General features: G+C 35.8%; 1 protein-coding gene and 3 non-coding genes across 10 annotated transcripts; all 4 read left to right on the top strand.

Moving 5' to 3' along the window:
* Positions 1 to 4,958: 4,958 nt before the first annotated feature.
* On the top strand, positions 4,959 to 20,636 carry LOC141648199 (uncharacterized). 7 transcript variants are annotated; one of them, XR_012545949.1, is made up of 10 exons: positions 5,047 to 5,326; positions 7,334 to 7,375; positions 8,600 to 9,483; positions 10,637 to 10,825; positions 10,925 to 11,016; positions 13,381 to 13,440; positions 16,074 to 16,143; positions 17,168 to 17,250; positions 18,958 to 19,161; positions 19,863 to 20,636. XR_012545949.1 is itself a non-coding variant. In XM_074456703.1 (10 exons), exons 4-10 carry the CDS (start codon positions 8,797 to 8,799, stop codon positions 20,247 to 20,249), a joined length of 1,689 nt encoding a protein of 562 aa, XP_074312804.1. In that variant the 5' UTR covers positions 5,068 to 5,326; positions 7,079 to 7,115; positions 7,334 to 7,375; positions 8,600 to 8,796; the 3' UTR covers positions 20,250 to 20,636. The 7 variants fall into 7 exon arrangements, 5 of the variants coding, with proteins under 5 accessions (XP_074312799.1, XP_074312801.1, XP_074312803.1 ...); XM_074456703.1 differs by lacking the exon at positions 17,168 to 17,250 and adding an exon at positions 7,079 to 7,115 and having other exon boundaries at positions 5,068 to 5,326; XR_012545948.1 differs by having other exon boundaries at positions 4,959 to 5,326; positions 7,334 to 9,483.
* Positions 6,472 to 6,563, top strand: LOC141650382 (small nucleolar RNA snR60/Z15/Z230/Z193/J17). Its single transcript, XR_012546420.1, has one exon. It is a non-coding gene; the product is annotated as a small nucleolar RNA snR60/Z15/Z230/Z193/J17 (small nucleolar RNA).
* LOC141650383 (small nucleolar RNA snoR1) lies at positions 6,626 to 6,728 on the top strand. Its single transcript, XR_012546421.1, has one exon. It is a non-coding gene; the product is annotated as a small nucleolar RNA snoR1 (small nucleolar RNA).
* Positions 6,830 to 6,953, top strand: LOC141650395 (small nucleolar RNA snoR77). The gene has a single exon (XR_012546433.1). It is a non-coding gene; the product is annotated as a small nucleolar RNA snoR77 (small nucleolar RNA).
* Positions 20,637 to 22,406: the final 1,770 nt, after the last annotated feature.

Here is a 22,406-nt window from a genome sequence, read left to right as displayed (position 1 = left end):
TTAGCTTATTTTCGGATCCTTTTCTTGTTGAGAGAAGTGGAGTATTTATAGACTTTCACCTTTTGTCACGTAGTGGCCAAGTGGCTAGCAGGTGGAAATACCGTTCTACCCTCGGCCGATGGACCCATGGCAGGCCGGTCGAGGGGTCTTGGATATGAGTACGCGGATATGTCTCCCGGCTGGCTGATTGACCAGCCGAGACCCAAGTGACAGGCCGACAGGCTGCGTCGGTTAGGCTGTCCAAGGTGTTGACTTGCTGTGGATATCTTTGACCTTGCTCAATATGTTGACTCGGTCAGCGGGTGCAGAATATGCCCCATCAGTTTTGATAACCAAATATTTTTTTTTTTTGTATAGATAGCTAATTTATTTAAAGATGTTATATAAAATTTTGGGTTGTTAAATAAAATTAATACTTTGTATATAAATAAAATTAGCACAATTTTTCATTTGAGATGGACATATTCGTTTTAACCTTAAGAAGGATAGCATCTATGCAAAGTAGGGTTTGTATTTGACCCGTTCAAGGAATACCTGTTGTGAAACTAAAGTATTAACTTTGAGCTATTATCATGTTGGAACCGTCAACGATTTTATAGTAAAGATAGCTAACCATGTTATACTTTTTCCAATCACAAATTGTTGGGTGAGACAGTCTCTTAGCATAAGACCAGTCCAACAATTAAAAGCCCAATAAATAGGGAAAAAAATCACATCCACTACTGTCAACTGTCAACCAACTTCATCACACGATTATACGGTTACTCATTCAGTACTCTCAACCTATCTTCTTGTTTGCCTTCCTACTACCCCAGTCAGGCAACCATTGTCACCACCTCGAATGACAACCTCAAATCCAACCTTATACATCGACTATCTTCTCCGCCTCAACTCTCCACGCAAATATTCATCTCAAGGCTATAATTTCTTATTTAAAACATTATGTTTTCAAACTGAAATTGCTAGTCTTTATCTAGAAAATTTAGAATGACAAAAATAGAGCAATATTTTGAACTTGTGACAGGAGGAAATAAAATAAAATAAAACTCGATTTTTCTTCATAATAATATGAAGTTTTCAATCTAAAATTGGGACTTTGGAAGTTAAAACTTTTAGATGTTTAAGAGCAAGTTAAAATTGTGAGATAATTATATGGTAGAGACTTAATTTGAAATCCATAATTATCAACATAAAATTCCTAGTTCTCAACATAAAAACATGAGTATTTAAACTAAATCAATTAGTTTAGGTTTAGTTTGAATACTCATGGCTTTAAATCTGAAATTAAAATTCAACACTAATTTATGTTGAATTTTAATGTTAAAATCTGAAAACTTTAACCTATGTAATTGACAACTTTGCCTTGCGGTGACGGACGACGGTGACTATAACACTCTCCTTCTTTCTAGTTGTTTAGTGAACCTCATGGAAGTAGAGAACGACAATCATAAAGGTGGATAATAGATTCGGTAGTGGTGAGGACCTGGGCTGTAGAGGCGATGGTGCTGGGGGTTGAGGATGGTGCTCAGCACCACCGTGCTCCCTCCTCTGAGCAGCACCCTCCCAGCACCACCACAACAACACCAGCAGCGGCACCGACCCGACGTCGCCATCCATCTGACGCACCAGTTCAGACCTGTCTTCGTCGCTGCCCATCTCGCCCGAGCAGCAAGAACACCTTGACGGCAAACCCGCACCTCCAATTGAACAAGCAACAAGTGCATCCCCAGCCGGGCACCCGTCTGCCGCCTACCCGGCTCCCAAAGCACAACAAACATCAAATTGCATTCCCAGACGGTCAACCGTGTTAGACCCCGTAGTTTGGTGAAGTTTATATAACTACCTTACGTAATTCAAATAATTGATTATGACGGTTATAATTAATAATTGTGAATAAGACGGAATGATATAATAAAATAAGAGAATAATAGAGTAATGGGTCGGAATGGTAATTGGGTAATAATGATATACGATAATTTATATGGTAATAGTGAATGATTATTATGTTATAATAATAATAGTAATACGATAATAATAATAATAAAAATAGTAGTAGTAGTAGTAATAATAATAATAATAATAATAATAATAATAATAATAATAATAATAATAATTGTTATGAGACGGTAATTAAATAAATAAAATAACAAAGAAAGACGGGATTGGAGTTGGGTCATGTGCTATAGGGCTTGGGTCGACTATATATGTTGCGTAAATTGGTTGATTAATTGTCGGGATCGGATAATTACTATTTACTAATAATAATAGTAAATATATTTTATATTTCCTAATTGGTTCCTTATAACCTTAGCCTACCAAATATAAATAGATGAAACCTCAAACAATGGTCCTTATTATTCATCAAATCTGAAAAATAATTCACAAAAGAGAGAGAGGGAGAATAAGGAGGAGAATAGCTATGTCATTCATCAAAAACAGATTGCGTAATAGCATGGGCGATGAATACCTGAATGATTGTTTGGTTACGTTTCTAGAACGTGATGTATTTATGAATGTGACCGATGATGAAATTGTAAAACAATTTTTAGATATGCGAACTCGTTGAATAATGTAGTAATGTTTTAATTTTTGTTGTAATTGACATTTTTTTTTTAATATTATCAATGTTATAATTTTCCTACACCAAGTTAAAAATCCTGGGTTCGCCCCTGATATCATTTCTTAATAAAAACGATATTAATCGTTTTATTTTTATTATTTACTTCGGTTTTAAAAAAAATGATGTTCATTATTTTATTTTTATCATTTACATCATTTGTTAACATTGATTGTTTGAAAACCGATGTTATTTTTTTGGGTTATTCTACGTGGTAACCCTGTATTTGTTTGAATTCTAGCTGGTAACCCTTTGTTTTTCAACCACCCATATAGTAACCCTGAACTTATTAAAAAAGGTTCTCCGTGACCCTCAACTTTCATTCGGTTAAAAAACTCCATTAGTTTTAATGTTTATTGGGACTTGGGCTTGTCTTTTACACTTCAAATGCTTAAATGGCCAAGTAACTATGGTCTTCTCAACTCAATTAAATAAATAAACCCCGAATTTTTCTAACAAATAATTATATTATAGGTGTGGTAAGAGTATAATTCATAATATTTTTATTATCATTGTTATTATTATCATCATTTTTATTGCTTAACAAAGAATATTAAAGTAGTAAATATATCGAAACACATTTTACTTTTGTTTTTGTTATAAATTAGATTGGATTATAATTGTTAATATTGATATTATATTATTATTATTATTATTTCTATAACAAAAACAAAGGTAAGATGTGTTTCGGTATATTTACTACTTTAATATTTTTTGTTAAGCAATAAAATGATGATTATAATAAGGGTTTTTCTAAAATGGGCCCAATAGGCACATGTTAATAAATGTTTAGGCATATATTAAGCTTTATTCCATCATTAATTTATTCAAATTTCCTAAATTTTCTCAATTACAATCATCATTTCCTTATTTTCTCCACTCACAATTGGATGAGGAAATATTCTATTAGTGAAAATAAATTAATTAAGGACATTAATTTAAATTTAGATAAGGCTTATCATGTGCCTATTGGGCACATTTTAGAAAAACCCTTATAATAATAATGATGAGAATAAAAAGATTATGGATTATACTCTTAAGTCTTATCACACCTAGAATATAATTATTTGTTAGGAAAATTCGGGGTTTATTTATTTAATTGAGTTGAGAAGACCATAGTTACTAGGCTATTTAAGCATTTGAAGTCTAAAAAACAAGCCCAAGCCCTAATAAACATGCAAACTAACGAAGTTTTTTAACGGAATAAAAGTTGAGGGTTATAGAGAACTTTTTTTGATAAGTTCAGGGTTACCATGTGGGTGGTTGAAAAATAAATTGTTACCAGCTAGAATTAAAAAAAACACCGAATTACCGCGTAGAATAACCTAATTTTTTAAAGTTGCATCGATTTAATTAAAACTGATATTAAGTTTTTTTTTTTTTTTTTTTTGGAAAAAGAAAGCCCGAAGGCTTACTGCATTGGGATGAGAGAGTGAAGGAATGGGTGGGGGATGTTTTGGAAGAGCTTGATGAGGAGGAAGTTGAGGTGTTTATTACGGGTGTATGGGCGATTTGGGAGATGCGCAATAAGGTTGTATTCGAGAATAGGGTGGCACGGGTGGAGGACGTGGTCTTTGCGGGGTGAAGGGCTTATGGATGAACCGAAAAGCGTGGAGAATGGAGGGGAGCGGCGGGATGTGGTGGAGCCGGGAGAGTTTCGGGGAAAGGAGCTTGGAGCGCGGGATGGAAGGGTGGTGCCAGGGGAGGTTCTTATTAGTGTGGATGCGGGTGTCAAGGAAGGTGAAGGAATGGGTTTGGGTGCGATATGTCGAGATGAGAATGAGAATTTGTTATGGGCATGGGAGGGACGTCGTAGAGAAGAGTATGAGGCAAGAGTGGCGGAAGCAGAGGTAGTTCTAAATGCGCTCCGACAAGCTCAGAGAATGAAGCATACAAGCGTCCGTGTGGAGAGTGATTGCAAGACTGTTATTGAAGTTCTTCAATGTCGCCGTTCTGGGCGCAGTGATTTTCATATGGTTATTAGTAATATTTTAAATTTGTGTGTAGGTTTTACTTTCGTAGCCTGGTCTTATATTCGTAGAACTTCTAACCGAGCAGCTCATATGCTAGCTCATTCTTGTATTGTGGGTGAAAGTAAGTTCCTCGATGGCGAGTCTATTCCTCGTCACATCGTTGAAGTTGCTAAAACCGATTTATCAATGAGAGTATAATCCTACCATAAGATTTTTCAAAAAAAAAAAAAAAAGTAACAGAACTGTTCGCAATCGGAGGCAAAACATCCGACCACACAACCCGACCAACTACTCTAGGAGAAATATGAGCTAACGCATGACCCACACTATTGTTCATACGACCAGTATGTGACCAAAAAAATAGAAACAAAAGCAGACCGTAAAGCTAAGATATCGTCTAGAACTAAGGAGAAAATGCTGCTTCTTAAAATCCTTTTTTAAAGCTTCAATTACAGCAAGGCAGTTGCTTTCCAGAATGACCTTCGCGTGGCTCCTTCCATGGTTCACAAGTATCTTCAGTTGCCTCATTAGTCAGTGACTCATTTCCTTAATTCTGACAGAAACCCTTAGTTTCTCCCAAAAACCCTCAAGCACAACCCTCCACCGTCACAGTGTCTACCACCCTCGACCACCACAGTCGCCTTCCTCTTCACACCAGGCCGGCCACCACACCATCATCGCTGTAGCTTCTCCTCCTCAACATGTCCTTCAAGAGATCGAGAAGCGTATAGCCAAGGTCGATTATTATCTCACTTATTCATCATTTTTTACCTTAATTGTTCATCTTATACTAATAATCAATCAATTGCGTTTAGTTTTGAATTAGTTGACTCAAAATGTCATGGTGTTAGGTTGATTATATTTTGATTGTTCAATTAGGGTTTTAAGGAATGACAAATTGAGAGGGATTGTAGTGTTTGGTCTCAAATGCTTATTATATTTAAACAGCCGTCGTATGTATTTGTATTGTTCAATTAGGGTTTTACTGGATATATGTCGACCTTTTTAGTATTGTTCTCCTGTGTGTTTATGAATGAACATTGAACGAGGCTTGATTCATGGGTACTAGAATAGATCCCGCGCGAATGCACGGTTTTTAGATGGAAATATTAGATAACTTAACAATTTTACCGTTGTAGTAACTCCATTTGTAATTTAATTATGAAATTTACTTTTAGATAAAAAAATCGTATCAAGATGTTGATACAAATTGAAAAATATTGTACCCATTTTAAACGGGATAAAATTATCTATACAATAGAATAGTATGGCCCAGTTGTAGTCTTGTAGATATGATATAATATAATAAACCCTATTTATAACAAGTTATTTAGGCGGGAAAATTTTAAGAAACTCTTATTCTTTTAGTATAAGGGTATTCTTTTAGTATAAGGGATTAAGGGTGATGATGGGAGTTCCTGTGGTGTTTTTACTATTCGGGATTGTTCACTTACTTAGGCAATTAGATTGGCGTTACTTTCCATTTGGAATATAAAGTGAGCCTAATTTGTGACTTTTGAAGTTCACTACATTGTGATACTACATTTGTGACAAATAATTGCTAGTCTAGATGGGGCACAATGGTGAGAAGATTTATATGGAACTAAGTTTGACTATAGTTAGATATTCTTGAGGTTAACAGTGGTTTAAGATCAATGGAACTTTCATATCCATTTATGGGCATTTACTAATTATCTTCAGGAAATATCTCCTTTGTTAAGCTATCTGGTTCTTCATTTGGATCCTTGTAGTCCTTGCATTGACTAGTTCAAGTTTCTAGGTTTGCAAAACATTCTATGATAAGATCGAGTAAAGTATTTGTTAGAATGGATGCTGTGATAAGATGTTCTCGATAAATCTATCAATGGCAACTTACAAAATAGAGGTCGTATGACGAGATAATAACGCATAGTTATTATGATTTTATGATTAAGATAGAGAAATTAGTCTTTTGCTCCTATCTGATGACCTCATTAATTCAATTTGCAAGTATTTTTATTTTGATTTCGCAAATTAAATTGTTTTTATTATATATGGCGAAGATGATCCTGTGCTTAAACTTATTTCTGACATCTCTTGTATGAGAAGGCTATTGTAAACAGTTCTTCATTGAGCAGATAATGCAACTTTTCTGAGCCACTTTTTAATCTTTTACGAACAGTCATTTTTTGTGATGATATTTTAAATAAAGGTAAACAAATGATTGGAACGGAGTTGGTTTAAATACGAGTAATTATTCAGGCATCTCCATAACAAAAATCAATTGATAAGGTAGGTGTTAATCTACTCGTAAATGAATGTCTTTGGTTCTTGAGGCCTGCTGAGATTTATTCTTTGAAGTTGGTCTTACATTGATGGATAAATGATAACTAGCTGTAGAGTGTAGATACTTGTTTAATCACTGCTTTGCTCTCACACTTAAGTCTGTTTTTAACTTAATTTGGGGTTGGCCTTTTTTTTTGTTTTGTTTTGTTTTTGTTTTTGTCAGACTGAGATGATGCTTCAAGCTTTAGAGTATGAGATAGGTTAGATGGCCAACTTCTTCAAACAGGCTTGCTTTTTGTTTGCTTATTGTATTGCAACGGTTGTTTTGTTGTTTCACTGTTTGTCGGACATACTATTTGCTGACCGTTAGTTTCTATAATTGACTACACAATGACATTGTTTTCTGTTGAACTACAGTATTGTAAAATTAAGACGATGATTTACATCCTGCTGCTTCTTTTGGTCTTTCTTTGTGCAGAACAAGGAGAGAATCAGGATGTGTTCTTTGTTTCTACTGCGCGTATGCATTTCCATCAATTAATTGACTCGTGATATCTTTAAAATATGGAGTCTGCTTGTTATCTATGGTGCATTTACCCTGGAGTCACAAGAAGGAGAACAGACATGACTGACTTTAGGTTTTGTCACTTGCTTCTTTGTCTTCTGGTTCTTCAGTTATGCTTTTCAACTCGTGGGATATAAAGCTTTACATTCTCCTAGTCTTGATGAAATTTTAGTTTTTTGTTTAATGTTTCCGTTTGTATCCTTCCCTTATCTTTTTTTCCTCAAAAATAATGCTAGGAGAAAATAAATGCTGTGAAAATAAATGCTGTTTCAATTTGTATCCTTCCCTAATCTTTGCATACTATCTATTTTACTTGGATGAACTGGGTATACAGGTGTTGTTGTGCACAGATGTGTATGTGTTGATAGTTGATACTGATGATGAACTGTGAGCCTTTCCAAGCTGAAAGGGTGACGCAATGTTAGTTAGAAGGAGCTCAGATATAAGGAATAAACGAGGAGTATTAAACTATTTTGTTAGTTTTTTTATGACATTTTGTATGTTACTATCATTATTTAGTAAGACTACTACAGATATCTTTTTATGTGTATATCTAATTATTTATGTTCAAAACACGTGTATATTTATAATTTTGGAGTATTTATAAATTATCGGCTTTGGAAATGTAATTTTTCTTAATTGATTCCAACTCTTGAGGCGTTGAGAAACGCCTCAAATTGTAATTTTTTTTTTTAATTTTAAAAAATAGCAATTAACATCAGTTTTAGTTAATAAATGATGTAAAAAAATACCTATTAACATCTGTTTTAGTTAATAAATGATGTATATAAGGTGATATTTACATTGGTTCTGCACCAAAACCGATGTAAATTAGAGGCTATTAACATCGGTTCTAGAAAGAAACCGATGTAATTATATGCTATTAACATCGATGTTATTGTTCTAAATCCTATAAATAACGCCCCCAGAAACATCGCCCAAAACCGATGTAAATTGACCTAAAAACCCGATGTCAATGTCACTTTTTCTACTAGTGATTATTTTTGAGTTAAACTTATGGGTTGATCACTCTTGCTGATTTTATTATTCCTTCTAAATGGTTATTCTTGCCGTATAGCGTGTGTTGTCCCTGTTCTCTTTATCATCCTTGCTACTGATTCTGGTATATGTGCAAGTGTACAATTTTGTTTTTGTAACTATTTTGATGGTACTATATAGCAAGCTTCCAAGATTTGGGCTACTGCAAGAACGGGACCAAGTGAGGATGTTCCAGAAGGGAAGCTTTTTTATGCTGCGAGAAGATCCTTTAGACGTTTTTTGCCTGTTTCCAGTTTCTTGGGAAGTACATACAATTACCTAAGACATTGAGACTGCCTTTGGCATATGACTTGTGCTGCATTTGTTCAGAAACAAAAATGAGTGGCAGCAGCAAAGATCACTCAAATCCCAGGAGGAATAACTTGCCACAGATGGAAATGTCAAAACAAGCTAATCATAAAGACGCCATACCTGGGTTGGATTTGTGGACAGAAGGACTCATTTGTGCTTTCGAGTATGTGCGATGTCGGCGTAAAGTACAGAAAGTGAAGGCTGCAACAAAATCCCCACCCACTCAAAACTTGGAACCTGATGATTTGGAGAAGCAAACGTTTGCATACAGAGATACGGATGCACATGTTCAAAATGGGGTAGATAACCCAGAGTCTCTATACCTAATGGGTTTAGGACCTGATCATGTGTCTCCTTTAGTTGATCGTGAGGAAAACCTAGCTCATCAAATTGACCAGCTCCATGAGAATCGTTGGGTACCAATTGGATGGAAGAGAATTTCTGAACTTGTTCAACAAGTACAAGTAGATGTTGCGTGCAGCTCTATGCAGTTTGAGTTCTCAGATAAGGAGGATGATGTTACAGTAGCAGAATTGGCTGCTCCATATTGGGAGCGACCTGCTGGTCCTGTATGGTGGTGCCATGTTGATGCAAGCCATCCACATGCCGTGTCATGGCTTAGCAGTGCTCAATGGTTACATCCTGCTGTCAGCATTGCTCTCATAGATGAGAGTCGTTTAATTAGTGAACGGATGAAGTTCCTTCTTTATGAGGTGGTAATTCCTTTTTTTGCAAGTTAATGCTGTAGTTTTCATCTATTTGTAATTCTAGTTACAGGAATTCTTTAGGGGTTTTGGTTACGAAAGGATAGTTAGCTGCCCTTAAGAAAGTGATCATAAGATTTGGTTACTTTCTTCAGCTAAACAACAAACAAAAGAAACTAAGAAGAAATGCTAGAGTGATAGTGGGTGGGTTTTATCGGCCGATTGATAGAACTTGTTAATTGACTTTGGTTACACCCTTAGGCCTTGTTTGGAACTTTGGATAGACTGATTTGGAAGGAAAAGAAGGGGAGGGATTTGGAGGGAGGCGATTTCCATTGTTTGGATAACAAAAAGGGAGTGGAGGGATTTGGAGGGAAGGGATAATGGATCCCTCCATTTCCCTCCTCCAAGCCAAAATATTTACCCTCTAACATAGGAAAGATTTGGAGGGAAACTCTCTCCCACCATTCCACCTCCCCTTTCCTTCCCTCCCCTCCCCTCCCTTTCCCTTCCCTCTTTCCCCCTCCCCTCCCTTTCCCTCCATTTTTGGTATTCAAACAAGGCGTTAGTCTGGGGTCTATTTATTCTGTGTTTGTGGTTTTTTTGCTACTACAACTCAGAATACAGAACTCAACTGATAAGTGATCAAGAGCCTTATTGGTGTTTGAATGGTTCACAGAGAAAATCGCTTATTGATTGTCGCCTTATTGGTTAACGAAATAGTAGGCTGTGGTTTTTTTGGTGCTTCTTCCGCTATCAGATTTAAAAGAAAATTACAAGTTGGGTCTAAATTTTTTTCCTCCCAAGAATTTCACAAAATGATGTACACCCTGAACTCGTTAACAAGTCATTTATCTGTTTCTTTGTAAGATCTTAAATAAATCACCGTATGTGAGTAGCAGTATTTTTTATTAACCTATAAAATTAACACGAATTTCTTACCAAACGACTTAACAAATCTTATATGGTGGGGTAGAAAATGAAATAACTTGTTGTGGACAGTCATAAAACACTCATTAAGAGCATATGTTACTTACTCATATCAAATTTGGTAACGTTGCTGGTGCTCTAATGTTGGTTACTATGATATTTATGTTTCTGGAATTAATGTTGGCGAGCATTAAAAGTCATGTTCATGACTATCTGTTCATCTCTTGTTTAGGTTCCAGTGAGGGTTGCTGGAGGGCTATTGTTTGAGCTTTTGGGACAATCGGCTGGCGATCCATTAGATAAGGAAAATGATATTCCTGTTGTACTGCGTTCTTGGCAAGCACAAAATTTCTTGGTGACAGCAATGCATATTAAAGGATCTGCATCAAACATAAATGTTTTGGGTGTAATGGAAGTTCAGGTCTGTCTTTTTTTATGAATATTGCTTTGGATTTTTATGCTATCTCTTTTTTGTGCATTTTATCTTATTGTTTGAGTCAATTTAAATTGTTTTACTTAGGAGCTTCTTGCTGGAGGTGTTTATAATTCACCAAGAACCGCTCATGAAGTCATTGCGCATTTAGTTTGCCGTCTTGCTCGATGGGATGATAGGTAATGCCAAAAGTGCTTGTGTACCCTTTTCTTCACAATGTTGCTTGATGGGATGATATGTCGGTGCTTGTATAAAATTCAGGTTCTCTTTTTAGAATTCTCATTTTGTGTTTTGGATAGGGCAGGGAACCGTTTTGGTGTTGTTGATTAGAAAAGAGTAATAAGTTTGCCAGAGCGAAACATTTTGACGCACATTATCATTGGGTAGTTATTTAGTTCTACCTTTTCCCCTGTAATAAATGAGAAGTAAGTTCCCAATGACCATTCAGATATTAAGGCACAGCCATCTACTACGTAAAAAAGAAGACTTAATTATTTGTCCCCCTTGGTATTGGACGCAATTTTCAAACTCATCGACATTATTCTGGTGCTTCAGAGGTTCTCGACCATTGGATGGGAAACAACTGGTTCAAACGAATTCCCACTGTATTGTAGTGTTATGGCACATTTTCCCCGTCTTTATTGAGAGTTTTTTTTTGTCCTGTATAGTTTTTTTTTTTTTTTTTTTTTTTTGCTTCCTGCCGAACGTAAGATGCTTTATGATCTTTGTGTCCTTGAATACTGTAATTGATTTATTATGGAGGTACAAATTCACACTTAGCTACATAGGCCCGAAGTCCCGACCATCTGCTCTTTTCCGTTATGCCCCAGCTTTCTCGCTTCTTCCAACAGAGTTCTCCACCTTCCTTCCCTTTTTTTATGTGATTGCGAGCTACTTCCATTGCCTCCATTGGTCCCTGTCTCAATTGCTTCCAAAATTAAAAATCCTGGTTTAGCGAGCAAGAGTACTTCTGCTGTGCTGTTTCTTTCATAGTTCCACCTTCCTATCAAATACTTCATACAGTGTTATAAAAGACTTTTGCGTTGTGCCTTGACATTGGACATGTACAGGAGATTGAGCAATATCTTTGTAAGCACACTATCCTTTGTTTGAACATGAAGTATTTGATCCAGTTCTGCCGTTTTTTAGCTATGACATGCTTGTATATTCATATCAGCATGTAGGTATGTACCTTTTCTTGTATCTTAAATCAGCCTTTCTAAAATATTTGATCATATTAACATGTAGATATGGCACTTCTCTCGCTTCTCTTAGTTAGTCAGCCTTCTAATTATGATTTGCTAATTTGACTACTCTGTTTTGAGGAGTTGTGTGCAAGTACCTTAAATACCCTTCAAATTATGTTATTACACATTTCAACACTTCACTCTGCTTGGTTTCGTTCGTGTATCGATATGACAGTTGTTCTGTCATGATTAGACACTTCATTTTAGGCGCCCTTTTTTACACATCGCATTGGACACTTGCAGTCGAGTCTCCAATTTATTCAATTAGCCCCATTCTCTTTCTTTCATGTGAGGAGAATTTCGACAATGTGGCTAATTAAGTGAAATGGAGGGAGTAGCCTTTAAATTTTGTTGGAAGACAAGCTCATTTTCTTATAAGTTCACTCAAACTCACTTGAGTGCTTCGTCTCATCTTCAATAACCATATGAATCTTTCTCACTCTTCGTCCAAGTGAAGCTTTCTCCTGGATTGCTGTCCTTTTCAGCACTTCAGGCAGTTGTCAGTACCCTTCCGTAAGGGCGGAGACTAAAGCTTTCACCTTTTTGTTTTGAATTTTGTGCCAGTCTCATGAACCACTCTTTGAGAAAAACCATAGTTGATAGCATCTTTTTTTTTTTTTTTTTTTCAGGAGTTTCTTTTTGTTATTTATGATATACTCCCTCTTATTCATCAGATTCTTCACATTAGTTTCTTGGTGTGGATTTTTAGCATCTCGCATGCATGTGACTTTTAAAGGTACTTATGTTATGTTGACCATACATACAGACCCAAAAAGGAAACTCAAAGAATCTATTGAACATACCGAGGGAGTATGTTAATTCCTCTTTAGTTGCCATAGCAATATTCTTTTCCTCTAGTATTTGTATGCTAGAACAAGGGTCTGGCTTTGAAGGGCTGAATGCGTTCTTATCCAAAAGGAAAAGGTGCAACGGAAAAAAACATTGACTAGTTGGAAGAAGTAAATTATGGGAGTGACTGTTTCGAGAAAATATGCAGGAAAATACCAACACCCTCTTATGACCAAAGTAGATATTTGGTTCACTACATTCATATCTCATGTGTTATAAACCAATTAATTTTTTACTAAATTTATCATACAAGTAATCGAACAGGTCAGAATATCCAGTAATTTATATTACTACTCAGTCTCCTAAAACTTTTAACTGTTGTAGTGTTATGGGACAATTATTTACTTTGTGATATTTGTCTCGTACATCAGTTCATTTTTAATTTACGTATGTTGCAATATGGTTTCCTAGATTGGCTCAATTTTTTATTTCTTTCTTGTTATGCAGATTCTTTAGGAAATCAATATTTGGAGCTGCTGATGAAGCAGAACTGATGTTCGTTAATAGGTATCTCAATAATTTTAGATAATCGTTTTATTTTGTACAAGTAACATAGAGTAACTCTCTGACCCAGTTATCTTAGTGTCGTGCTCTATCTACTAAATTTAGGCACTCGGTTGCGGTCAACGTGTCATGATACGCGTTATGGGTGTTTTTGGAGCACTAAAACTAGGTTCATTCAGACTAATAAAATGAAAGATTAAATGCATGAAAAATACAATACATTAAACAACCAGGGCAAGTGGGTTTTTTGTCGGATACTCCATATATTTAGGGGTCTTTGCAAAACAACCACCTTCAATTTTTTCTGTTACCTTACGTTTTCTATTTTGTTGCCGAAACCTACCAAATGAGTGATTTTGATCACTTTTGGTCAATATTACGACATTACCTCAGCGTAAACCAATTTTACTTTTTGGTGCAAGATAGTATTGAACCTTATGTTGGGCAAATCAATAGGGTAAGATAGGGAAGTCCTGTAATTTTGGTAGAAAAAAGAAGTTTGTTACTTCTGTGAGAAAAATGAAGAAAGTCAAATGAACGCCGGAAACTTAAAACGTTTTTGGTGGAAATGCGGAATAGTCACTTTGGTAGTGTTTGACGAAAAAAATTGAAGACATATGATAGCATAAAACAAAACAAAATAAGTTAAAGGTAGTTGTTTTGTAAAGACCCCTAAATATATAAGGTAGTATTTGTCAGAAAAACCCTAAGTATAATACAAGATCACTATTTCAAAAACATAAATAAGTTGCCCCATAAAATTATCCCACTAACCTCTCCTAAATCAATTCAAATTAAACAAATTTTATTGAAACAAGAAATGTCCAAGTAGTCACAGTTTTAGTGTCATTCGCCTCTTAAATCATGAATGACACGTTTAAGGTCAGACCATTACCTTTTGTTTGGATGGGCAGATTTTTTTTTTTTTTTGTTTTGTTTTGTTTGAGGAATGGCTGGACAGATTTTGACGGGAAGGGAAGGGAGAGAAAGGAAGGGTACAATCTTCTTGTGTGATTAGTAAATGGAGCTGGGGGAGTTGAAGGAAGGGACAATGGACCCTCCAGGCGAATTAAAATCCCTTGACATAGGAAAGATTTGAAATACTCATAGATATAGTACCGTACTTTCCTTGAACTCGGTTGTGCTACAATATTGTGTGACAAGAGATTAAGAAAGACAATGCAATGAGATATTGGTTTTTATTTCACTAAACTCTAAAGCTTGTTCTACTTGACACAAAAAATAAGAACCACCCATGTTTATACCCTTAACCTCTATCTTAAAAGCAGGGTTGCCGAATACGTAATACGCTCGATACGAATTCGTAATACGAATTCGCGATTCGCTCTATTGAGCGTATCCGATACGTTGAGCGTATTAAAAATAATATAATTCACTAATACGTTGAGCGTATTATACGGTGAGTAATCCATTTTTTTTTCCAGCAATATAAATTCTAAACATAATTTTTTGAATATTCATGATGGAAAATATAAAAGTAACGGCAAAAGTCAAAAATCTGTTTCCAATAAATAATTGTGTAAAATGTTAAAGAGACTATTCAGTGTTCCAACTTCCAATCACACCAATAAAATATCAATAAAACAAAAAATCTTCCCAGTTCCCAAAACAAGACTTTTCTACCGAGTTCCCAATTCCCATAGACTTCTTCATCTCCTTCCCAAATCAAACAGCCTTGAGCCTTCATCTTCTTCCTTGATCCTCCATACTCGTCCTTCATCAATGGTGACCAAACAGCTTCATCTTCTTCTTTGATCCTCGTCCTTCATCTCAATTTTACTTTGAATCATTTCCATTTTCCACCATATCAAAATGTAAGTATCATTACTTAACTTTTTTTCTCAGTTTTCCTTGTTTTCGCACAGTATTCCAGTTCGCTCTATCTGAGCGAATTCTTACCGTATTAGGGCGAACTGATACGCTAACGAATTACGAATCGATACGATCGTATCGATTCGCGATTCGCTAGGGGTTGGAGCGCATTCGGCAACCCTGCTTAAAAGTTAAACCCATAAAACTTCATTACTTTAAATCATATTATCATCGTTTCATAAATGAGTTCGAAGGACTTAAGAAGTAATTCTCCTTTCCCATTATTAAAAATCCAAAACTAACATTGTAATTTTCCTAGGCCTGATTTCAAGGGGATTAATGTTTGATTCAAAAGGAATTCTCCATTTTGGCCTTACATTTTTTTAAATCATGTAAATCGTACCAGAATAACATATTGACTAGCAGATGAAGTGTCTGGAACTTTTAGAGTGGAGATATTAATGACTAGAGTATTTGTTTAACGGAGCTGCAAGTAAACCCAAAACAAGAAGCATCATTACTTCTAATAATTTACTCTATTTTTATTGAAGGTCTGTTTAGACAATTTAATGGAGTATCCTCTATGTCAATATGTTGGTCACGGTATGTTCTTGACCATATCTGAATTTCCTAAAGTATAGTAAATGGAGTACCCAACATTAGTACCTATCAGGCATGGCACGGTGGAGAGTTTAAATAGAATATAGAAGGTTTACCAAGCAGGCTATGTTAGTCTTTTTTTGCTGGCCATAAGTGATGGTTCTATATTGACATCTAATACAATGGTTTGGATGAATGAGTAGGAGGAATCATGAAGATATGCATCTTTTTGCTGTCATTCTTAATCGAGAAGTTAAAAAACTTTCGAGACAGGTAACATGCCTTATTACCAGTTACTACTTACGGAGTATTTAATTAAGATCAATTATGTGATCAATTGTTTGACAGCACCTTACAAATAGACCTTTGCATAGCGTTAGCTCTAAATCTATTTCTTGCAATATACTCCCGTTTAAATAGAAAATTATCTGTAACACTACCAAAACACGTATTTAGGCAAAAAAAGTCAATTATCAGGCACATGACTTTCTCTTCTACTCTTTAAATCAAATTCAGTCGTGAATGTCGGATAATCGACTTTTTTTGGTCTGAAAACGCGTTTTGGTAGTGTGACACCTAATTTTTTATTTAAAATGAAGCGTTTTACAAGAAATTGATTTAAAAGTAGCAGTTTGCAAAGTGGTCTTTTTGTGAAGTAGTGTTAAACAGTTTATCTTTTTATTAAATGACATTTAAGTCCCATCTTCCTTATAAAAAATTTAATCAAGTCGTATTGCTTGTGACTTAGGATTTGCTTTATTCAACTTCCAGACCCATCTGTTACAGAGCTTTTTCGAATTTGTGCTTGCTTTTTAACTGCAGGATGACCTTTTGTTTATAAAATTGAATTATAATCTTTTTCAAATTATATAGCTGAAAAATATCTTATTGGTTGGCAAAAAGTTTTAGCTGGTTTCCTCTAAAAGAAAGAAAGTGTTTTTGAACTAATGTTGCTATTTTAAGATTAATGTGGTGCATCAGCAAGTTCTTTATTATGTTTCTTAATCATGAGGAGCATGGTGATGTTCTTTTATAAAAAAACTTTACAGTTATACGGAAAAAACATTGAGGGTGAGATGGTCCTACACTAGGACGTGTGAGGATTGTAGGTCCTGGGTTATTTTCAAATCTTTAAGTTGAAAAGTCTCCCCAAAGCCTTTCCATATTTCCAAATTTTCACTCCGTGGTTCTGGATTATGATGAAATAAATCAAAATGGCTCACTAAAGTGACTTCGCTTCTCTCTCTTGTGAAATAGCAGTCTTTCGATGCTGTTCTTGACCCAATTTTCATCTTAGGTGATTCGGAAACAGCCTTAACACAAGGGTGAGGCTGCGTACACCCAACCTCCCTTACCCCGCAATGTGCGGGAGCCATTGAGGTGGGGTAATGCTGTTTGTTGTTGTCTGCCTTTTCTTTTAGGTAGAATATGCACATGCCCCGGTTTAGGTTATGATGTTTCAAATCAATTTTAATGGCTCGGGGGTTAGGGAGGCAAACTTTTATTGAAAGTATGAGGTACAATGATATATTGTAGGATTTTGTGAAATCAGTTAAATCACCTACTGTCCAAGGCTTTTGTTATTAAAAGTATACTAGTTGGTTCATTTTGTATCACATTCTTCGATTGAGCACCTCATTGCAGTTTTGTGATATTGGAATTCTATACTTCCTCCATTCTAATGAATTCTATACATTTGCTTTATATACGTATATCAATGCTTGTTTTCTCTTATTCATATCATTAGTTACATATTACTAAAAATTATAAAAATTTGATATTCATAATCTACTCGGTAAGACAATTTCAACAAGATCTCACATGACTATTTTTTATGTTATATATTAGTTGTATCGGAGATTCTCCTCACACATGAATAGTGCCCAAAAAGCAAGTGTATAGAATTCATTGGCCCTTTGTAGTGATATTAGGCAACTGTTGCTCATCTGCTCCTGCTATTTTTGGATACACTTTGTTTCAAAGAATAGAATCTATTGCTGTTTTTTTTTTTTTTTTTTTTTTTTTTTTTTTTTTTTGTGTGTGTGTGTGTGTTGTCTGACCCTTGGATAAGCCTACTTTTGGTATTAATGTAGTTCGAGCTGAGAAAATTGGACTAGATAACCTAGCATTCTAGCTGAAATAAAATTTTAGCCATTTAAACTCATATTAACTGAGGTTTTTCGTATTTGGTTACGGTTGTTTGGACTTTGGATTGGGATATTTAGCTTACACGGGAGGGGTTTTAGAAGTCCCTGGATTTTTATAAAAAGTAACTGCAAACCCCTCGGGATCTCCGTTTGAATCATACCTATAGTCCTATACTGTAACTTCCACGGTCTCTCCGTCTCTTATTATAAAGTCATTGCCCAAACCATTCCATTTGCAATGCTCTTTTCTACATTCAATATGGTTAGTTTGTCTGAATTGCTTCAGCTTGATTATACGTCTAAAATTAGGCAAATTGGTCACATAATTCTGACTTCTGAGACTGAGACATGGGACTCTGGGTGACCAAAGTGGGATGATATTTGAATAATTGAATGTCATGTGACTGAAATGAAATTTGCTAAAATTTAGCTCAACAAATTTTAACGAGTCAAACATCAAGGCATCATAGATTCATAGGGAACATTTTCCCTCTATTCCCCCTAAGATTTTTTACTAAACGTCTGAAGTCCTCAAATGATTGTTTGAATAAATGTAAGTACTTATTTTGTTTTGCAAGCATACGTCATTTTGTATATATAAACTATTGCATGTCTCAACCTTTTTTCCTTTTTATGAAAAAATTCCTTGTTTATATAACTATTCTTGAATCACAAAATCTCACTTTAGACGGACACTATCCGTCTAAAGTTGTAGACGGATCAAATATATGACCACTTACATAATAAGACAAACAAGAAGTGGGTGGGGGTTACTATTCATGCAAAAATGAGATTATTTGACCTGTCTACATCTTTAGACGGATATACCCGTCTACAATGAGACTAATTGTCAATCAAGTTAGGTTTCGTCTTCAATTTATAACACCATGTCGTTTTTTTAATTATTTATTTTTTATTTTTATTTTTATTTTTTATGTAGGTCATTAGAGTAAAGTGGTCACTCCATGCAAGGGAGGAGATCATATTTGAGCTTCTTCAACATTTACGAGGCAATGCAGCTAGAATTTTACTAGAAAGTGTAAGGAAGAGCACAAGGGATATGATTGATGAACAAGAAGCAGTACGTGGTCGCTTGTTTACTATTCAAGATGTTATGCAGAGTAACATTCGCGCTTGGCTGCAGGTTTGTACATGTTGATACGTGATTCCAGTGAGTTGTTCCTTGTATTGCAGTTTGCTTTATGCCTTATCTTTCCTCCTTTATTTTTAAGGTTGGTAGGGTGGAATGTTGTTGTTTATCATTCCAAGATATCCCCTATCAATTTGATGGTCTTGATACCTTTTTCTCTCTGTCTCCTTCACCTTTTTACGTTTTCTTTTGGATAGTTAATTTTGCAAGCACACGCAAACGGATAAGGGTTATATATAGTAATAGTTAGAGTCTAAAATGGATGGGTGCACATAGTTACAATGCAGAATAAACGAGGGAAAAACAACTGGGTGACACATAGGGTGTATACTCCTTTTATATAGAGCCGGGAAAAAAAAAATCTGAGAATTGTCACAGGGTAATGAAGGACAAAATAAACAAGGAACGGAGGAAGTGGTGATGAAAGGGTCTTGAGAATTGGAAAAATACATTATGAGGGTGATGCATTGCCCTAAGGAAGAGGTGGATAACTACTATCCTTATGTGGGGTAATTATTACCCTTTCATTCTCTTTCTCTATCCACCACTGCCACATCATATTTCGTTTTTTGCTCATTTCTCTCTAACAATTACCCCAAGCTAAGCAAACCCTTAAGGTTCGTTGCAGTTGGAGTTTTAAGGCAACTAAAGATGACTTCCAGCGTCTCATATTCCTTTGCTCTCTGTCATTTTAGGACCGAAGTCTTCGAGTTACACACAACTTAACCGTTTTTGGTGGATGTGGGCTTGTTTTATCTATCATAATCGGGCTGTTTGGGATCAATGTGGATGGAATCCCTGGTACTCAGAACACGCCATATGCGTTTGGACTGTTTTCAGGACTCCTAATCTTGCTGGGGGTCATTCTAATTGTGGTTGGTTTAGTTTACCTGGGGCTGAAGCGACCTGTCTCTGAAGAACAGGTAGAGGTGAGGAAGTTGGAGCTTGAAGAGTTGGTGAAGATGTTCCAGCATGAAGCCGAGACTCATGCCCAAGTTCGCCATGAAAACCCGCGGAATAATCCGCCATCCTTGGGAAAAAATCCCTTTCCTCGTGATTTGGATTATGTGATAATCCAATAACGACATTTTTGAAGGGAGAAAATTAACTATCTGAAATAATAGTATCCATGGGCTTGCACTTGTCGTTGCAACAAACTATGCTCGTCAAGCTGGTCATCCTAATGATTTGCTCCAAAGGTTTTTGTTTGTCAGGATTGGACTGTTGACATTGTAAATCTGTTATGGAACATAAATGACAGTAGGAGTTTAATGTCGTCTAAACGTAGTGTAACTTGATACGAAGTACTAGTTTGTAAATGTAATATGCTCAGTCGGAGTTGTCAAATTTTAGCTTTGCGGCTGGTCTTACCATCTGTGTAATTGAGTCAGAGTCAGCTCTTTTGTAGATTTGTGAAAATGACCATTTCTGTGCTTATTTTGATTTGCCCGTGACTTGCTGGTTGTTTATGTTTATTATGTGGAACACGTCTCATTCTTCCATTCTCATTTCTCGGCATGAATATTTGCGGAGACCCTTGAACATGGGTATCATTGTACCAATGCTCCAAGATGAGGGGCTTTTCCAATTCAGCCGTTTTAGACTTTTATTTGTGCCCTTTTGACAGCAACGAAAACTACCCAAAACTTCTATTATTGCACTTTTTGAGTGAAGCTTTTCTAAAGTTAACAGTAATACCTGTATTGCAAGAAATCGACCTGAAGATAAGAAAGGAAGATAAATCAATAAATGACACTTTTAATAATAACAGCATGTTTAAAGTACATATTAGGAGTCAGATGCTAGGATTATAGCACCATTACACCATAAAATCAGATTTTTGGCGGCATACTAGTCTTGAAATGGTTTGACTTTAGCCAACCCTAAATCTTTTCGGGAGTCCAACTTCACACATGGGTCTGGGCCGCGCTCATTGAGGAGATGGTTTCATCCCTAAAGTTCTTAAAGAGGAACAAAAGCACGCACGATTCAAAAGCTACACGGAGTATTAATTTTTTCATTCAATCATAACCAATCTAACAACAAATTATATTAAGCAAATATTTTTCTACTAGGAACATAGAGTGGCATAATTTTGGTTGTGCCTTTGGTTTGAGGTAACAATTGGTCGATTCATGTTGAGATGCTATTTTCGTCATGGGGGTGCTTTTTCACATACGAATTTTATAATTTTACCCATCCCTACCCTCACTGCTCCTGCCTCCTTTTTCTGGCACCACGATTTACTGCACGTATATGATTTAAGAATAAAACCAGTGTATCAAAAAAATCCCACACCACAAAAGGCAACTATTAGGATATTAAGCCCATGAGGGCCGACTATCATTAGGCCCATGGTATCAGAGCCCATGGTCGAAAAAAAAACTAAAACAAAGACCTGAGCATGAAAAATAGAAAAAGAAAAACTGGGCCAGAAAAATTGCAGTTGGACAAAAGACTTAAAAAAGGTCCAATCTGTCAGAATAGGGACATCACATGTGAGGGGGAGTGTCAAGATACAACTCTCCCATGATAAAGCGCAAGATCCCACATTGGAAAAAGAGAAGAGAGTTGTCTATCATATAAACCAAGGAGTTACTCCACCCATTGCCAATTGGTTTTTGGAATGGAACCTCCTTAGAGCATCCACATCCAAGAGGATGATTTTCTCCTTGCACATTAAAGAGGATCCTTTTATCATCCTCTCCTATGTGTTTTGTTACCAAAAAAAATAAAAAATAAATATATTATATGCCACATGGTAGATGATGGATGAGTAGTGTGCACAAGGGTCAATGTTGCATATCCTCTAAAAATAGAGGAAGTGTTCCTCTTCCTCTTTTTAAGAGAACATATAACATTAGTTCCACATTGAAGAGGACATCTTCTTAGATGAGAGACGGTCCTAAGAGGATGATACATCATCTTCAATGTGGATGCTCTTAGACTTATAAGTCGGACTCTCTCTCCTCTATACGGGTGCGGCTCAGGTCCAATAACGGAACTTATCAGCAACAAAGAACCATTAAAGTTAGCAATGTGTGTGCATGACATACCGCTGCCAAATTCTGCTGCATTGTCTTCGTGTGTTTCTCAATTGAAAAAGCATCTAGTGATGAGCATACTCCATCGATAGCTGACCAGCAACATTGAAACTACATTTAATACTCCATCGGTCTATAATTCCCATTAGAATAATCCCCCAATTTTCGTTCTAGCCCATCACAAATCAATAATCC

Source organism: Silene latifolia, chromosome 3 (genome assembly GCF_048544455.1).
Source record: "Silene latifolia isolate original U9 population chromosome 3, ASM4854445v1, whole genome shotgun sequence".
Classification (NCBI taxonomy): domain Eukaryota; kingdom Viridiplantae; phylum Streptophyta; class Magnoliopsida; order Caryophyllales; family Caryophyllaceae; genus Silene; species Silene latifolia.
Note: the sequence above shows the minus strand (reverse complement) of the source record. Positions and strands in the feature narration are given on the sequence as shown.